The following is a 12,478-nucleotide window of genomic DNA, read 5'->3' as shown; positions in this document are numbered from 1 at the left end:
TCCCCACCCACAGAAAACAGCAGCAGTTTCATGGATTCTCTCAGCCAACCAGTGTTGACTTAGAGGGCGAGGAACAATGCACACTTCGAAAAATTCACGTTGGTTTATCTAAAAAGGCCAGTGATTGTATTCCCCCTCCATTCCCCTTGCTCCTTTTTCCAATAACAGTGGAGAAAAAAAAAAAATCAGATATGGTTTAAATAAACAGGAAGTGACAGTGCTTCCCTTCCAAGTTATCTATTGCTGGTTCAGAGAGATTTCTACATCTCTCAGCCCCGGTCTCTACATGTCCCCTTCAGGAAGCAGGTGAAAACACCAAACAGTATTTTCGACAAAGATGACAAAGGCTACACCTAGTTCTAAAAACTGATTTATTTATTTTTTTGGCGGTGGGTGATTAGTGTGTTTTGGACAGTCTGGTTGTTATTTTCCGAAAGTTTCTCCCTGTGTTTCCAGTAGCAGGAAACCACTGTGGGTGAGGTAAATGTTAGAAAAGCTCTGAATTGTTTTACAGAGAACAACGGGGAGATCAAAGCGGTACCAGGGAAAAAAATCATGTACAGTAAATATGTAAATATGTGAAATCACTGCCCACAAAAGGAAACACCAGTATTTCATTTTAGGGCTGCAACTGACGATTATTTGCACTGTTGATTAATCTGTCGAGTATTTTCTGGATGAATGGATTAGTTGTTTGGTCTCTAAAATGTCAGAAAAGGGTGAAAAATGTGGATCGGTGTTTCCCAAAGCCCAAAGATCATGTCCTCAAATGTCTTGTTTTGTCCACAACTCAAAGATATTCAGTTTACTGTCACAGAGGAGGGAATAAACTAGAACATATTCACATTTAACAAGCTGACAGACATTTTTTTGGACTTTTTTCCATTCAAAAATGACTCAAAGGGATCAATCGATTAGCAAAATAGTTGGCGATTAATTGATCAGTTGACAACTAATCGGTTAATCAACTAATCTTTGCAGCTCTTTGTGAGAGTGGAGAACCTCCCTGTGTAAGAGACCTGCCCTCCATGCCATCTCCTGAAAACGGGGCTGTGAAAGAGAGACTGCATGTCTAGTTCAATGCACAATCACACTGATGAACTGTGGAGGAGGATCACACACTGCAACCATGCGGTGTACAGACCGACACATAAACAGGAAGTGACAGGTTGACATTTAGCTCACACAGGAGTGACTTCGCGAGATGAATAATGACATCCATATCCTCCTGCGTATAAGCCCAGATGGCCAACATGAGATTTCCTCTCTGCTGGGAGGCAACAGGAGTCTGATGCGTGGCCTGATCCATGATTCACCCCGATGCTGCTCTAAGGTCATTACCAATGCCAGCACTCTCTACGCAGTTAGATAACTGATAGTATTTAGTCTGGGAATTTCTATATCCATCGAGACATTAGCTGTGTTGGTAAACCATTCCCTATCGCGGATATAGTACACTATATAGTGTGTGCCATCTTGTAGTGGTGTTCCAATTCTCCGCGGTTAATTTCATTCACTATACAGAGTTTCCCATACATAGGTTCTACTTGGGCGCACCACCCAAGTAGATTGAGACCCGCCCAGGTAGATAACATCCGAATTACATTTTTTCCCAATCAACTAGGGGTGTAAGAAAAAATCGATACACTTATTCATTATTTTATTTTGCAATAATGTATCGATTTTCAAAAAGGCAATATCAATTCTTTTCTCTTTTTTTTTCTTTTTTTTTACGTTCAAAAACATTCATGTAAGACAGTGGTTGACGTTTATATTGTGTTTTAACCCCCTACTGCTAGATGGCTATGCTGAAACACCACTAGTGTCCTCGCCTAACAGTGTCTAGCAGTGCCTGACTTTTTGCTAGAAGCTAATAATGTAGCTATGGCTGAACTTTGGCCTACTTTGGCATATAAACATTAGCTCACTAAGAACCTGGGAACCACAATCCCAAACTGGCAGTTTGATTTTCTGTGTACTGAATAGTTTACCTAAAGTAAACTTCTTTGACTTTTATGTACATCATGTCTTTTTTTTAAATATTAGTTTTTCTAAAATTATACCTTAAAAAGAAATCCCAATATATCGCCTTAAGCACAGTATCGAAATATATTGCAATATATTGAATCGTGACCCATGTATCGTGATAAGTATCGTATCGCCAGATTCTTGCCTATACACAGCCCTACAATCAACATGTATATATATTTTTTTTTACAGCGCACAAAGACCAGTGGCCTCCACTGTATAAAACTGTATAGGGAATAGAGAGTGAGTGAGTGAGGGAGCGGTTTCGAACACAGCTAGTGTGTTTCTTTGGTTGGTTCTAATCAGAGGCAAGTGGAGGGAAGTTCTACTGAGGAGGGGGCAGGGTTTGGAGGAATTTCAGAAAAACATCGAACCAATATTATAATTGCAAATTAAATTGCAATCTGTAAATATTTCGAAATGACTTGTTACTTCCACTTTTCAGTTAAACTCAAGCCTTGTTGGAGCTGTGCAGGCTCAGTTGTGATGTCAGGCTACGGCCTATCTTTGTTGCTACATTGTCATTACTATGGACATAACCACGGCAATTCGCGAGCACTGTTTTTTGGTGGAAAAAACTACTTTTGGGAATATTGGATTGTATGAGTTTGACGATCGACTTCACCGGAACTCAACAGAGGTATGTGCAATAGCTGAATTAGCACACATTTTATGCATTTCTTTCACATCTACTGCAGTCATATTCACTGTGTTCACTCGGAAGGAATCAGTTCACATGGCTAGGCACTTGTAATGACATCTCAAACATGTTAAGAGGCTAAAAGCATGTTTAAAACCTACCCCGTTTCAGCCGCCTGGGTGCGAACTGTAGCAGGAGCATAACCAGGGGTGGACTGGGACCAAAAATCGGCCCTGGCATTTTGGCCCAAACCGGCCCACCACATAAGATCACAAATACCACCCGTCCTTGTGCTCCTCTGAATATGTATACCAACTCCTACTCCTTAAAACTACTAACGCCATGTAATGAGTAAGCAAGAATCAGTGAGAGTTGACATTTATTATTAATTACATTTTTTCATTAAATACTTCAAAAAATTTATGCCATTTATTGATACAAAAAAACGGTTTTCTCTTCATGAATTATAAAACAAGCTATATATATATATGTGTGTTATATATATATATATATATATATATATATATATATATATATATATATATAATTTCATGACTGAAGAGGCCCTGTGCTTTAATTTGAAGAGGTCTATCATGAGTTTTTGTCTGCCAATGCAGATAGAAAAGCTACAATTCTCGTTAAGAAAGTTTGCATGATATGCAATGTTTATCTAGGCTACTTTAAGGACACAAATGCACAAGCTTAAGGTTTGATGAACCTTAAGGTGGTGTTTTGCTTATTATTAAGATGTAGGCTACTTTGGTGAATGAAAGGTAGGCTAATGTAGCCTAATAATAATAAAACGGTGAGAACATCATCTCAGATACCGGGCGCACTTAGCCAAACTAATTCAATCATACAGTATAGCATGCCTACTTCTTTTATTTTTGTAGTGTTATCATCAACAGTTTGTCCACCACTTGTTTCTGGCTCAGTTTTATCAAGGGGCAAAGTGTTTTAAGGGGAGCTCTGCTTACCGCAGGTTGTACTCTCACTCCCTCATCTCTGTCTCTCTCCTCCTGAGTCTCCTCCTTACTCTGCATGCCAATGCCGCCGACACCGACACCACCACCACCACCACCACTATCGTCAGCCACGGGAGCTGATGAAGGTCCGGCTACCGCCGAAAACATGTCTGTCACATTGACACATTAGGCAGCGACTGCCTGAAGGGCCGGTTCCTTTTCTCACGCAGCTTCTCTGCACCTTTGTTTCATTTTCGCGTTTAGACTCGTCTTGCTTCCTATCTGTTTGTGTACTTCCCAGTTCTCCTGTCACTGACTGTGTGTTTATCTTTCGCGCCGCGCACCGTTACGGACTAGTCCATTTCATTGTGAAAGTAGGGGGTGTATGGAAAAACCTAGCCTATGTGATATTTTGGGTGTGTTGGGTGTTTTGGGCCAGCCCAGTGTCAATTGAAAAATCAGTGGGCCGCTGATCTAGTCCTACCACTTGTATGGGCTGGTTCATGGGCCGGACAAATTTTTTTTTTAATTTTTGTTTACAAAAATAACCAATACATATACTAATCTAATACTAATACATTTAACTTAGTGAAGCTAGAATTTTTGTAAAACTAGGGTTGGGTATCTTTTGGGTTTTTTCCGATACCGGTGCGAAAACAATACTTTTAAAACGTTTTTAGCTAGCGCCAGCATGCTAACGGTTAGCCCCCTAGGCCCCTCATTTCGGCTAGTGACATAGAAAGCCGTGCAGATTTTGAACAGCTCACCCGGAGACTGAAGGCAGGACACATTCAGAAACCCGTATCTCACTCAAAACAGCTTGGATGGGTTTTTTTGTGTGTGTTGAAGCACCAGAGACACAAAATAACACCCCAAATCCCAGAAAAAGTGTTTTTTTCATAATATGGGCACTTTAAAAAGCTTTCCAGGGGCTCAAAGTGCAAAATACCTCACTTTCTTGGCAGGCTTTCATTTTTAAATATCTGCAGGTAGTGTGTACTTTCACTGTCAGCAACTCTACAGCAATCCCAACAGAAACCTAGTAGAAGCAATGCAAACATGAACAGTAGTTCTCTATTAAAGAGAAAGTGAAAGCAGCAGAGCGGTGAGTATGACACGACTCTATTGTTGTACCGATAGACTAGTGCTGTGGAAATGTACATTATGCTGAATTTATGATGTGAATAGAGTTAATTCCACAATAATATAAAGGTTCTTTTTTTTTAAATACAAACAGAAAGTTACCAATTTTGCCCACATTTATGAAGATATTCCATTAGTGGTATCAGTAGTACAGTATAAGAGTGCATGAGTATTATAGAGCCGCTGACGTCCTATGACACTTTTTTATGGACACCCTGCAGCCAATCAGAATCGAGTATTTATATATATTTAATACTATTCAAATAGAATCATGTCAAATTGTATTTTGGGGGTTATAGTGGTTCCTGTATTCTTATTTCTGTTTATGCTTTGTTCTAATGTTGATGCCTATAGTTTTCTATTGAAGGGGACATAACAACCGTTTTTAATGTAAAGCACTTTGGGTTTACTTGTAATGAAAGGTGCTAAAAAAAAAAAAAAAAATTGCTGTGGCCGGGTTAGCCCAGTTGGCAGAGCAGGCGCACGTATAGGCTACAGAGGTTTACTCCTCGACACAGCGGCTGCGGGTTCGACTGCGAACTGTGGCCCTTTGCTGAATGTCATTCCCCCCTCTCTCTCCCCTTTCATGTTTTCTTAAAATTACCACTGAAATTGTAAATTCTACATGGTCTGTATGGATGTCTATTGTCACACCTAAGGATCTGGAATCGTTAGGTGACTAATTATCATGTCATGTTTGTATCTGATAAGACAGGCCCTGGCCTGTAGCCTGCCAGGGTTGACTAACAGCAAGGTGTGTGAAAGAAATTGAACGTGCAGAAATTTAATATTTAACTAAAAACCAGCTCTCGGGAAAATAAAGCTTTGTTTTCACAGGGAAAGGCTAACCAGAGCTACTTAAAAGCAGGGCTGAACGATTAATTGCATTTGCGATAATATCGCGATATGTTAAGACGCGATTTCCTAATCGCAAAGGCTGCCATTTGGTCACGTGACTCGCAAGAGCAAATCAGTCTCCACCCGCAGGGAAAGCATCAACTTGGCACGCTAACGCTACGCCGTACCTTGAGCAGATTTCTGTCAACAACTCTGAGTTGTAGTTTAAAATTTGTACAGCCATTTTAATAAAATGAGGGTTTTATTCGGGCTCGAGTCCATACATGCAGTTAATGGATACAGGCACGCAGAACTGAAGGCTCGGTTAGCAACGATTAGCTCTGATTAGCGGTTAGCTCCAGTTAGCTAGCTCCGTTATAAAGATATGGAGCAGAGGAGACTGCCACGGGGAGGGGTAACAACCAGACTCTGATAAATGACGTACGGGGAGCTTTCACAGCAGTGTGGCTGCGTTGTTTCAACGGTTTTATTAGTACAGTTAATCCCACGGCAAGACCAGCAGCAGCATGCTACTGCTAACGTAACGATAGCCTCTCTGTCTCTGAGTGTGAGTGCAATGTTGATGCTGTCATGCACGCGGCATGCAACTTCATGAGCGTGGGGGGGAGGCAGCTCCTCTGTGTGCGCTGTAAAAAAAAAATACACCGTTGTATATACTGTATGTACTCTATTTTTACTTATTTAACTGTCAAGTAAAGTTCAAAGACAGTGTTTAAAAAGTGCAATCCACATGTTTACATATGTTTATTACAGTAAATGATAATTAAATGTGAATACTACTAAGTGTGGTAAAGCCACATATTTGTTTTTATATTTCTGCAATCTGCACTTTAGTTTGTGTGATTTGTTTCTGACTTTCATATGAATGTTTACACCAGGCTTGGTCAGTGCTCAATATACTACTGTGACTGAAGTAGTTAAATAAAAGATGTCATTCATATAAATTCATGCATCACCTAATTTCATCATCACATACAGGCCTGGCCTCCAGGAAAGACTTGTACCAGGAAGTTTGTTTAATCTATCTAATATTGTATTGTTCATATTATGCAATGATTTATTGCTTGTCTTTGCTGGATAATACAGAAGACAGATTAGATCTTCGTAGAAGCATGCTGCATGCTTATTGGCTCACTGACCCTGATGAGATCTACACCTTAGTAGACATAATTAAAGGACAGAAAGTGCACTTTAGAAATCCTTCTCCCTGCCAGTGTGCCAGTGTGTTTCAAAATAAAAGACATTGACATTTAAAAAATAAAACATTTTAAATCTGTAAATGCAATACCTCAATACCGTGAAACACGGAAACTGTGATATTTCCACGGTTATGATACCGTCAGAATCTCATACCGGCCCATGCCTACTCCTTAGGTATTGAAAAATGGCTATTAAATGACGAGGCATTTTCCGATACTTTAGAGGCAATTTGGTTGGTGCCTAAAAAGTATTGAATTCGTTACCCAGCCCTATAAAACACATAGTAAAGTTGCAAGCCATAAACCCATAACCATGAGCTGAAAGAGGGGCTAAAGGGTTTCTTAAAGCTAAATATATAAAAAATATTTATTATAGTCCCTTAAAGACCCGACTTGGCTGAACCTGACCGCTACTGTCAAATGTAAGACTCGTATGGCACCCAGCTCAAGACAAGGCTATATTTGTGCTTTGTTCCATCCAGTACTGATGGTTAGCTCACCGAGCTAATGCAACCCATGGGCTACACTCTTTCTATTGCTGCAAAGAAACTCCTGCACACTGTCTAACTTAGCAAAAATGAACTTAATAGCTGGCGAGGTTTCGGTACTAGCCTGTGATCAGGCAAGTGGTGTGACATACTGAGAAGCCATCTTTGGAGACTGTTTGCACCAATCACCAACTTCCACATAAAATAAGGCAACATTACATAACATTCTTTCACATTTCCGTTACTGTAGGGGTGTGAAACTCCACTGGTCTCACGATTCAATTACGATTATCCTGTCAACGATGCGTCAACTCCTCAATATTATTATATATTGCTACACATGGTTTTCATCATCAAATTCAAGCAGTCAGATATATATACTACCCATATAACTTCCATTTTTTAACTGTATCTGCTCTTAAAAAAGACACTTCCTGAATGTAGCGGAGTCTGAACACAGCAGGCAACAAAAAAAAAAAAAACAGCGACCGGAAAATCAACAAGTAACATCAGTAGGCAATAATCGATTATGGTCTGTCACTGCATCCGTGCAGAATTGTCTAGATCAGCATTGCGATGCATCGATGCAATCATTCATTTCAACACCCCTACATTGCTGTGTGGTAATGTTGCCTTATTGTATGTGGAAGTTGGTGCAGACAAACAGTCACCTCCTTTAAAAGATGGCTCCTCAGTATTTAACACCTGACATTTGCCTGACGATGGTCTAGTACCGTAACGTTGCCAGCTATTCAATTTATTTTTGCAAGGTAGACAGCGTGCGGGAGTTTCTTAGCAACTTTTGACCTACTTGTCCCTCTCCGAGAACCCGGTTTCACATTATGGAATGGATATGCATAATACTTTTCTGCACACCCTTTCTATTCCCACTGAGCAATGCACATAGATGTTCTATTGATCTTATTGGCACAGTCAGAGAGAGAGAGAGAGAGAGAGAGAGAGAGAGAGATGATAATAACGAAACTGAAACCCAGCAAAAGCTTAAAGCTCTACACAACAAACAATCCCACCTCAACCTGAAACACAATACTTTGTTGTCGGGTGGCAGAACCCCTGTATGCCCGATGGCCAAATGCATCAGCAGGCGACGTGTAGGCTATGATTAGGGAGCACCTAACAAATAAACAACGAGTGAGGGGAAAACCCCATGCCAAGCTCCAGTTTAGTCCAATCCATTTCCACCTGGCTTGCTTACTTTACCCACAAAGGTTCCTCATGAATTCAAACCAAGCTGAAAACATTTCTCAATCAGTAAAAGCCACTGCTCGTTTAGATGAACAGATGATCCATCAGGCAGCATTTGTTTCCATTAACATGTTATCTAAAAGTTGGAACTGGTTCACAGTTACTCCCAGCTGCCCACCATGGTTATATACCAAGTATTTTTGGTGGCAGGAGGCTGTGGGAATAACATGCCAATCGGGTAACGTTAAAGTTCATTTCAGAGTAGTGGATGCATGCCCAGATTACAGCATATTAACAACCTCTGTGTGAAATCGTTGTTATAAGAAGGCCTGTTTGGGTCAATGTTTCCGATGGCTCCATATCATTCCTCCTGCCTTTAATTTACACGGCAGTGCGGAGAGACGTGACAAGTTGGATTATTGCTATCAGTAGCGGTTTTTGGCACGGGCGAAGCGGGCAGCCGCCCGAGGCGGCAGCACGAGCACTTAAAAATGAAACGTTGATAATAAAGGACAGTGATTTAATAGTGATAAAGGGATGGTGCACTCCCAGGCAGTTGTATCCGCGCTAACAACTCCTATAGTGGTCTTTGCTCCAGTCTGGCAACGGACACCCTGCAACGCCATCCAGCTCTGCAGCTCGGCGCGCTATTTAGGATTCACAAGGAAGCTCATGCACGGTGTGTGTGTGTGTGTGTGTGTGTGTGTGTGTGTGTGTGTGTGTGTGTGTCCTACCAAAGCAGAGAATTAGCTCCACACATAAATATATTTGGAATATCCATTGAAATATTCACATTTTAAATGAAAAAAGTTACTCTCAGATGTGTCCAGTTTGGGACGTCGCATAGCATTACTGTATGTGCTGGGGTACATTTTCACATAATTTATATACAAGTGGACACCTGAGTATTACCCCCATATTGATATAAATACACCCAAAACATGCTTTTAGGGATATTGTAGTCAAATATAGTGACTGTGATGTCATAATGCAGCAACAAAGTAATCTGTATTTTCTGTCTTTAACAAAACTACTAATCGATTAAAGGTTAAGGCTGGTGATAGTCTGTATTTTTTAATCAATAAATCCCACTAAAGACCCAAACCACAGCCTGATAAATCTTCTTCCTCCAAAAACACATCAATGAGCAACATGTTGATAGGAAGGCCTTGACCAACTGCCACTTTGCTCGTTTGAAAGCCATGCCTCTCTCTCATTGGCGGGCCAAATTCTCTGGGCGGGCAAAGCAGAGAAAGGGGAGGTAACCTTTCCCCTTATGACGTCATAAGGAGGAGATTCCAGATCAGCCCATCTGAGCTTTCATTTTCTCAAAGGCAGAGCAGGATACCCAGGGCTCGGTTTACACCTGTCGCCATTTCTAGCCACTGGGGGACCATAGGCAGGCTGGGGGAACTCATATTAATGTTAAAAAATTCCATGCCATGGGACCTTTAAAGATTGACGTTTTCGGTAGAAATAAATGGGCTTAGAAATGTTGGAAAGTATTAAGAGACAGCTTTGGTCTTTTCATATCATTTGTTGTTAACAAATGACAACAAATGTTATATCCATCCATCCATCCATCCACCTTCATCCGCTTATCCGGGGTCGGGTCGCGGGGGGTAGCAGCTCCAGCAGGGGACCCCAAACTTCCCTTTCCCGGGCCACATTAACCAGCTCCGACTGGGGGATCCCGAGGCGTTCCCAGGCCAGGTTAGAGATATAATCCCTCCACCTAGTCCTGGGTCTCCCCCGAGGCCTCTAACAAATGTTATAATAAAATATAATTGTTTTTTGTTGGGTTTTTTTTTTGGGGGCGTTCGAAGGGGGTCTCGCCCAGGGTGTAATTCAATGTAGAACCGCCACTGATTGCTATTCTGTAGAAGCTCCGCTACTTTTGATTCCTGCATTACGATTTGTAAAAAAAAACTGTCAAAACCTTGGATAGTAAGACATATGCTTGTGACATCTGGACAAAAAATAATGCTCACTAGCTTAATAGAATCCTAACAACTAGTGTAATACCCTCGTTCTATAGTAAAACTAGGCTAAGTATGGTCTCTCACATGTAAACGTTAAAGACTCAGAATCGGTTATCTCTCCTATAGAGATAATGTCACGCCAAACTACGGCAGAAAAAGGTAAATATATTAAGATTTTTTTTTTAATATTCAATTTACAAAGATTAAAAAAAAAAAAAATGCTTTTCCTGACAGTATGATATCACCTTTTTCCGCCAGTGATACTAGCTTGGAAACAACGGCAACAATATCTAACATTTGAAATTGTATTAAAGTCTTAGTATTTTGCGAGGTGAATAATTTATACGTCAATAACATTGCCGAAATATCCATGAGATTTGAGTGTTTCGTAAACGCTCTTAAATTACCCCTAACAATGCATGTGTGTTTGCCTATATGCGAGAATACGTTAAAATTTCGGATTTTTCAACGGAGTTTGGTGTGACGTTGTCTTCGTAAAAAACGAAATTATCTGAATAAAAAGTAACGTTAACGGTACACAGATAGCTTAAAATGCCTCGAAACAGTGTCCGATTTTGCGCCACAATCCACCACAGTTACATGTAAGAATATAAAGTTTGCTACTTTTAATGTTTTCTAATCACCTGAAGCCCGATTCCGTATACCCGTTAGCAGCAAACAAGGTCCACATCCAATACAATTGTTATGAATGAGCAATAACAGGCGGCTCCATACCTGACTGGCTTTGTGGAACTGTTTTTTCAGTCCGGCCACAGACATCTTCGATAGACGTATTAGGCTTCACCTCTGAAGAAAATGTTCCGTAAAACACTGAATAAAACTGGGAAAATGTACGTTGAAGACAGAGCCAGCCAGGCGACTCCACAACACTACACTCATCAGTCGCTACCGTTCAAGATTGCAGCAAGACCTGAGGTGAGTCAAGCTCAGATAGCGAAGGCTGACTTAACCGGAAGTTGTTTTGTTGTCTTAAAAAATAAAAGTGTAAATTTTTAACCTTTTTTTCACCGCGATTTAACGCTTTTTATTTGTTTACTTTTATTGCCTTTCATACAAAATGAACAACGTAAATAGTGTCCATAAGGGAGAATTTTTTTTATCTGTCACAAATTAAGTTTCTCACAGTATTCTTAAGTCTATGGATTTAGTTGTGTGACATTGTGATGTGGTTTTTGTAACTCCACTTTAAAAAAAAAAACTTTTTTATTCATCTCAGACGGTTGAATTCTTAAAGTAGTGTTGGAATTTTTCATTACATATGTCCTCCACTAAATTACTAGTCGGGGCATCCACTTCCTGCTCACAGGAGCCTAGGCCTACTCCAAAAGAAAACTCCAAAGGCCTTTTATCGTATACATATGGGCTACAAAGGTAAGGTGTGTTAAATATCTTCTTAGTCTTCTCTTATAAAATGTTTTGATTCTTTAGCCTAATTTATCAAGTAGGAGGAAGGCATATATACAACGTAGGCTATTCCTCATTCCACTGCAGAACAGCCTATACTGTTAAACCATCTGTGTTTTATTTTGAAAGTGAAAACCCGAAATGGGATTGACGTGGTCTTGCTTGACTTGTTGAGTGGCGGACGGTTGCGGAGGAGGAGAGTTTCCTGAATCGCAGAGATGTGGCCACATCTCGAAGCCCATTGGCTGACAGCTGCTCGTCCCGGAGGAAACCGCGGCGGAGAGAAATGATGACTTCAAAAGCGTCGGAAATATCTTGACAACCAACTGATTGCAATAGGCCTAAATGACATGATTAAGCGACCTTTAATAAACATGCTGCTAACAGAACTGGAATATTATGGCAAGCCATTTTAACATTTGATAGCTAGACTGGATATTTAATGCAGATATCTATAATTCAACTCTTTCTAGTCAAAAAGAACAATTCAGATATCCACAATGACATTCTTCCTATGTACAATTGTCATTTCAGATATCCACAA

The 12,478-nt window shown here is 40.4% G+C and overlaps 1 protein-coding gene across 3 annotated transcripts in view; it reads right to left on the bottom strand.

Annotated features, from left to right (window-relative positions):
- Nucleotides 1–11,425, bottom strand: part of sh3gl3a (SH3-domain GRB2-like 3a) — a 51,703-nt gene extending 40,278 nt beyond the window's left edge. For 2 of the 3 annotated variants that reach the window (XM_078255617.1, XM_078255794.1), the window contains exon 1: nucleotides 3,646–3,714. In XM_078255617.1, coding sequence (XP_078111743.1) covers nucleotides 3,646–3,711 — 66 coding nt within the window. In that variant the 5' untranslated portion in view covers nucleotides 3,712–3,714. Of the gene's footprint in view, nucleotides 1–3,645; nucleotides 3,715–11,244 lie in introns of those variants that run through there. The other variant, XM_078255701.1, reaches the window with a different exon arrangement.
- Nucleotides 11,426–12,478: the final 1,053 nt, after the last annotated feature.

The sequence above is a fragment of the Sander vitreus genome, chromosome 1 (genome assembly GCF_031162955.1).
Source record: "Sander vitreus isolate 19-12246 chromosome 1, sanVit1, whole genome shotgun sequence".
Taxonomy (NCBI): Eukaryota; Metazoa; Chordata; class Actinopteri; order Perciformes; family Percidae; genus Sander; species Sander vitreus.
The sequence above is the reverse complement of the archived record's forward strand: the minus strand, read 5'-3'. Positions and strand labels throughout refer to the sequence as shown.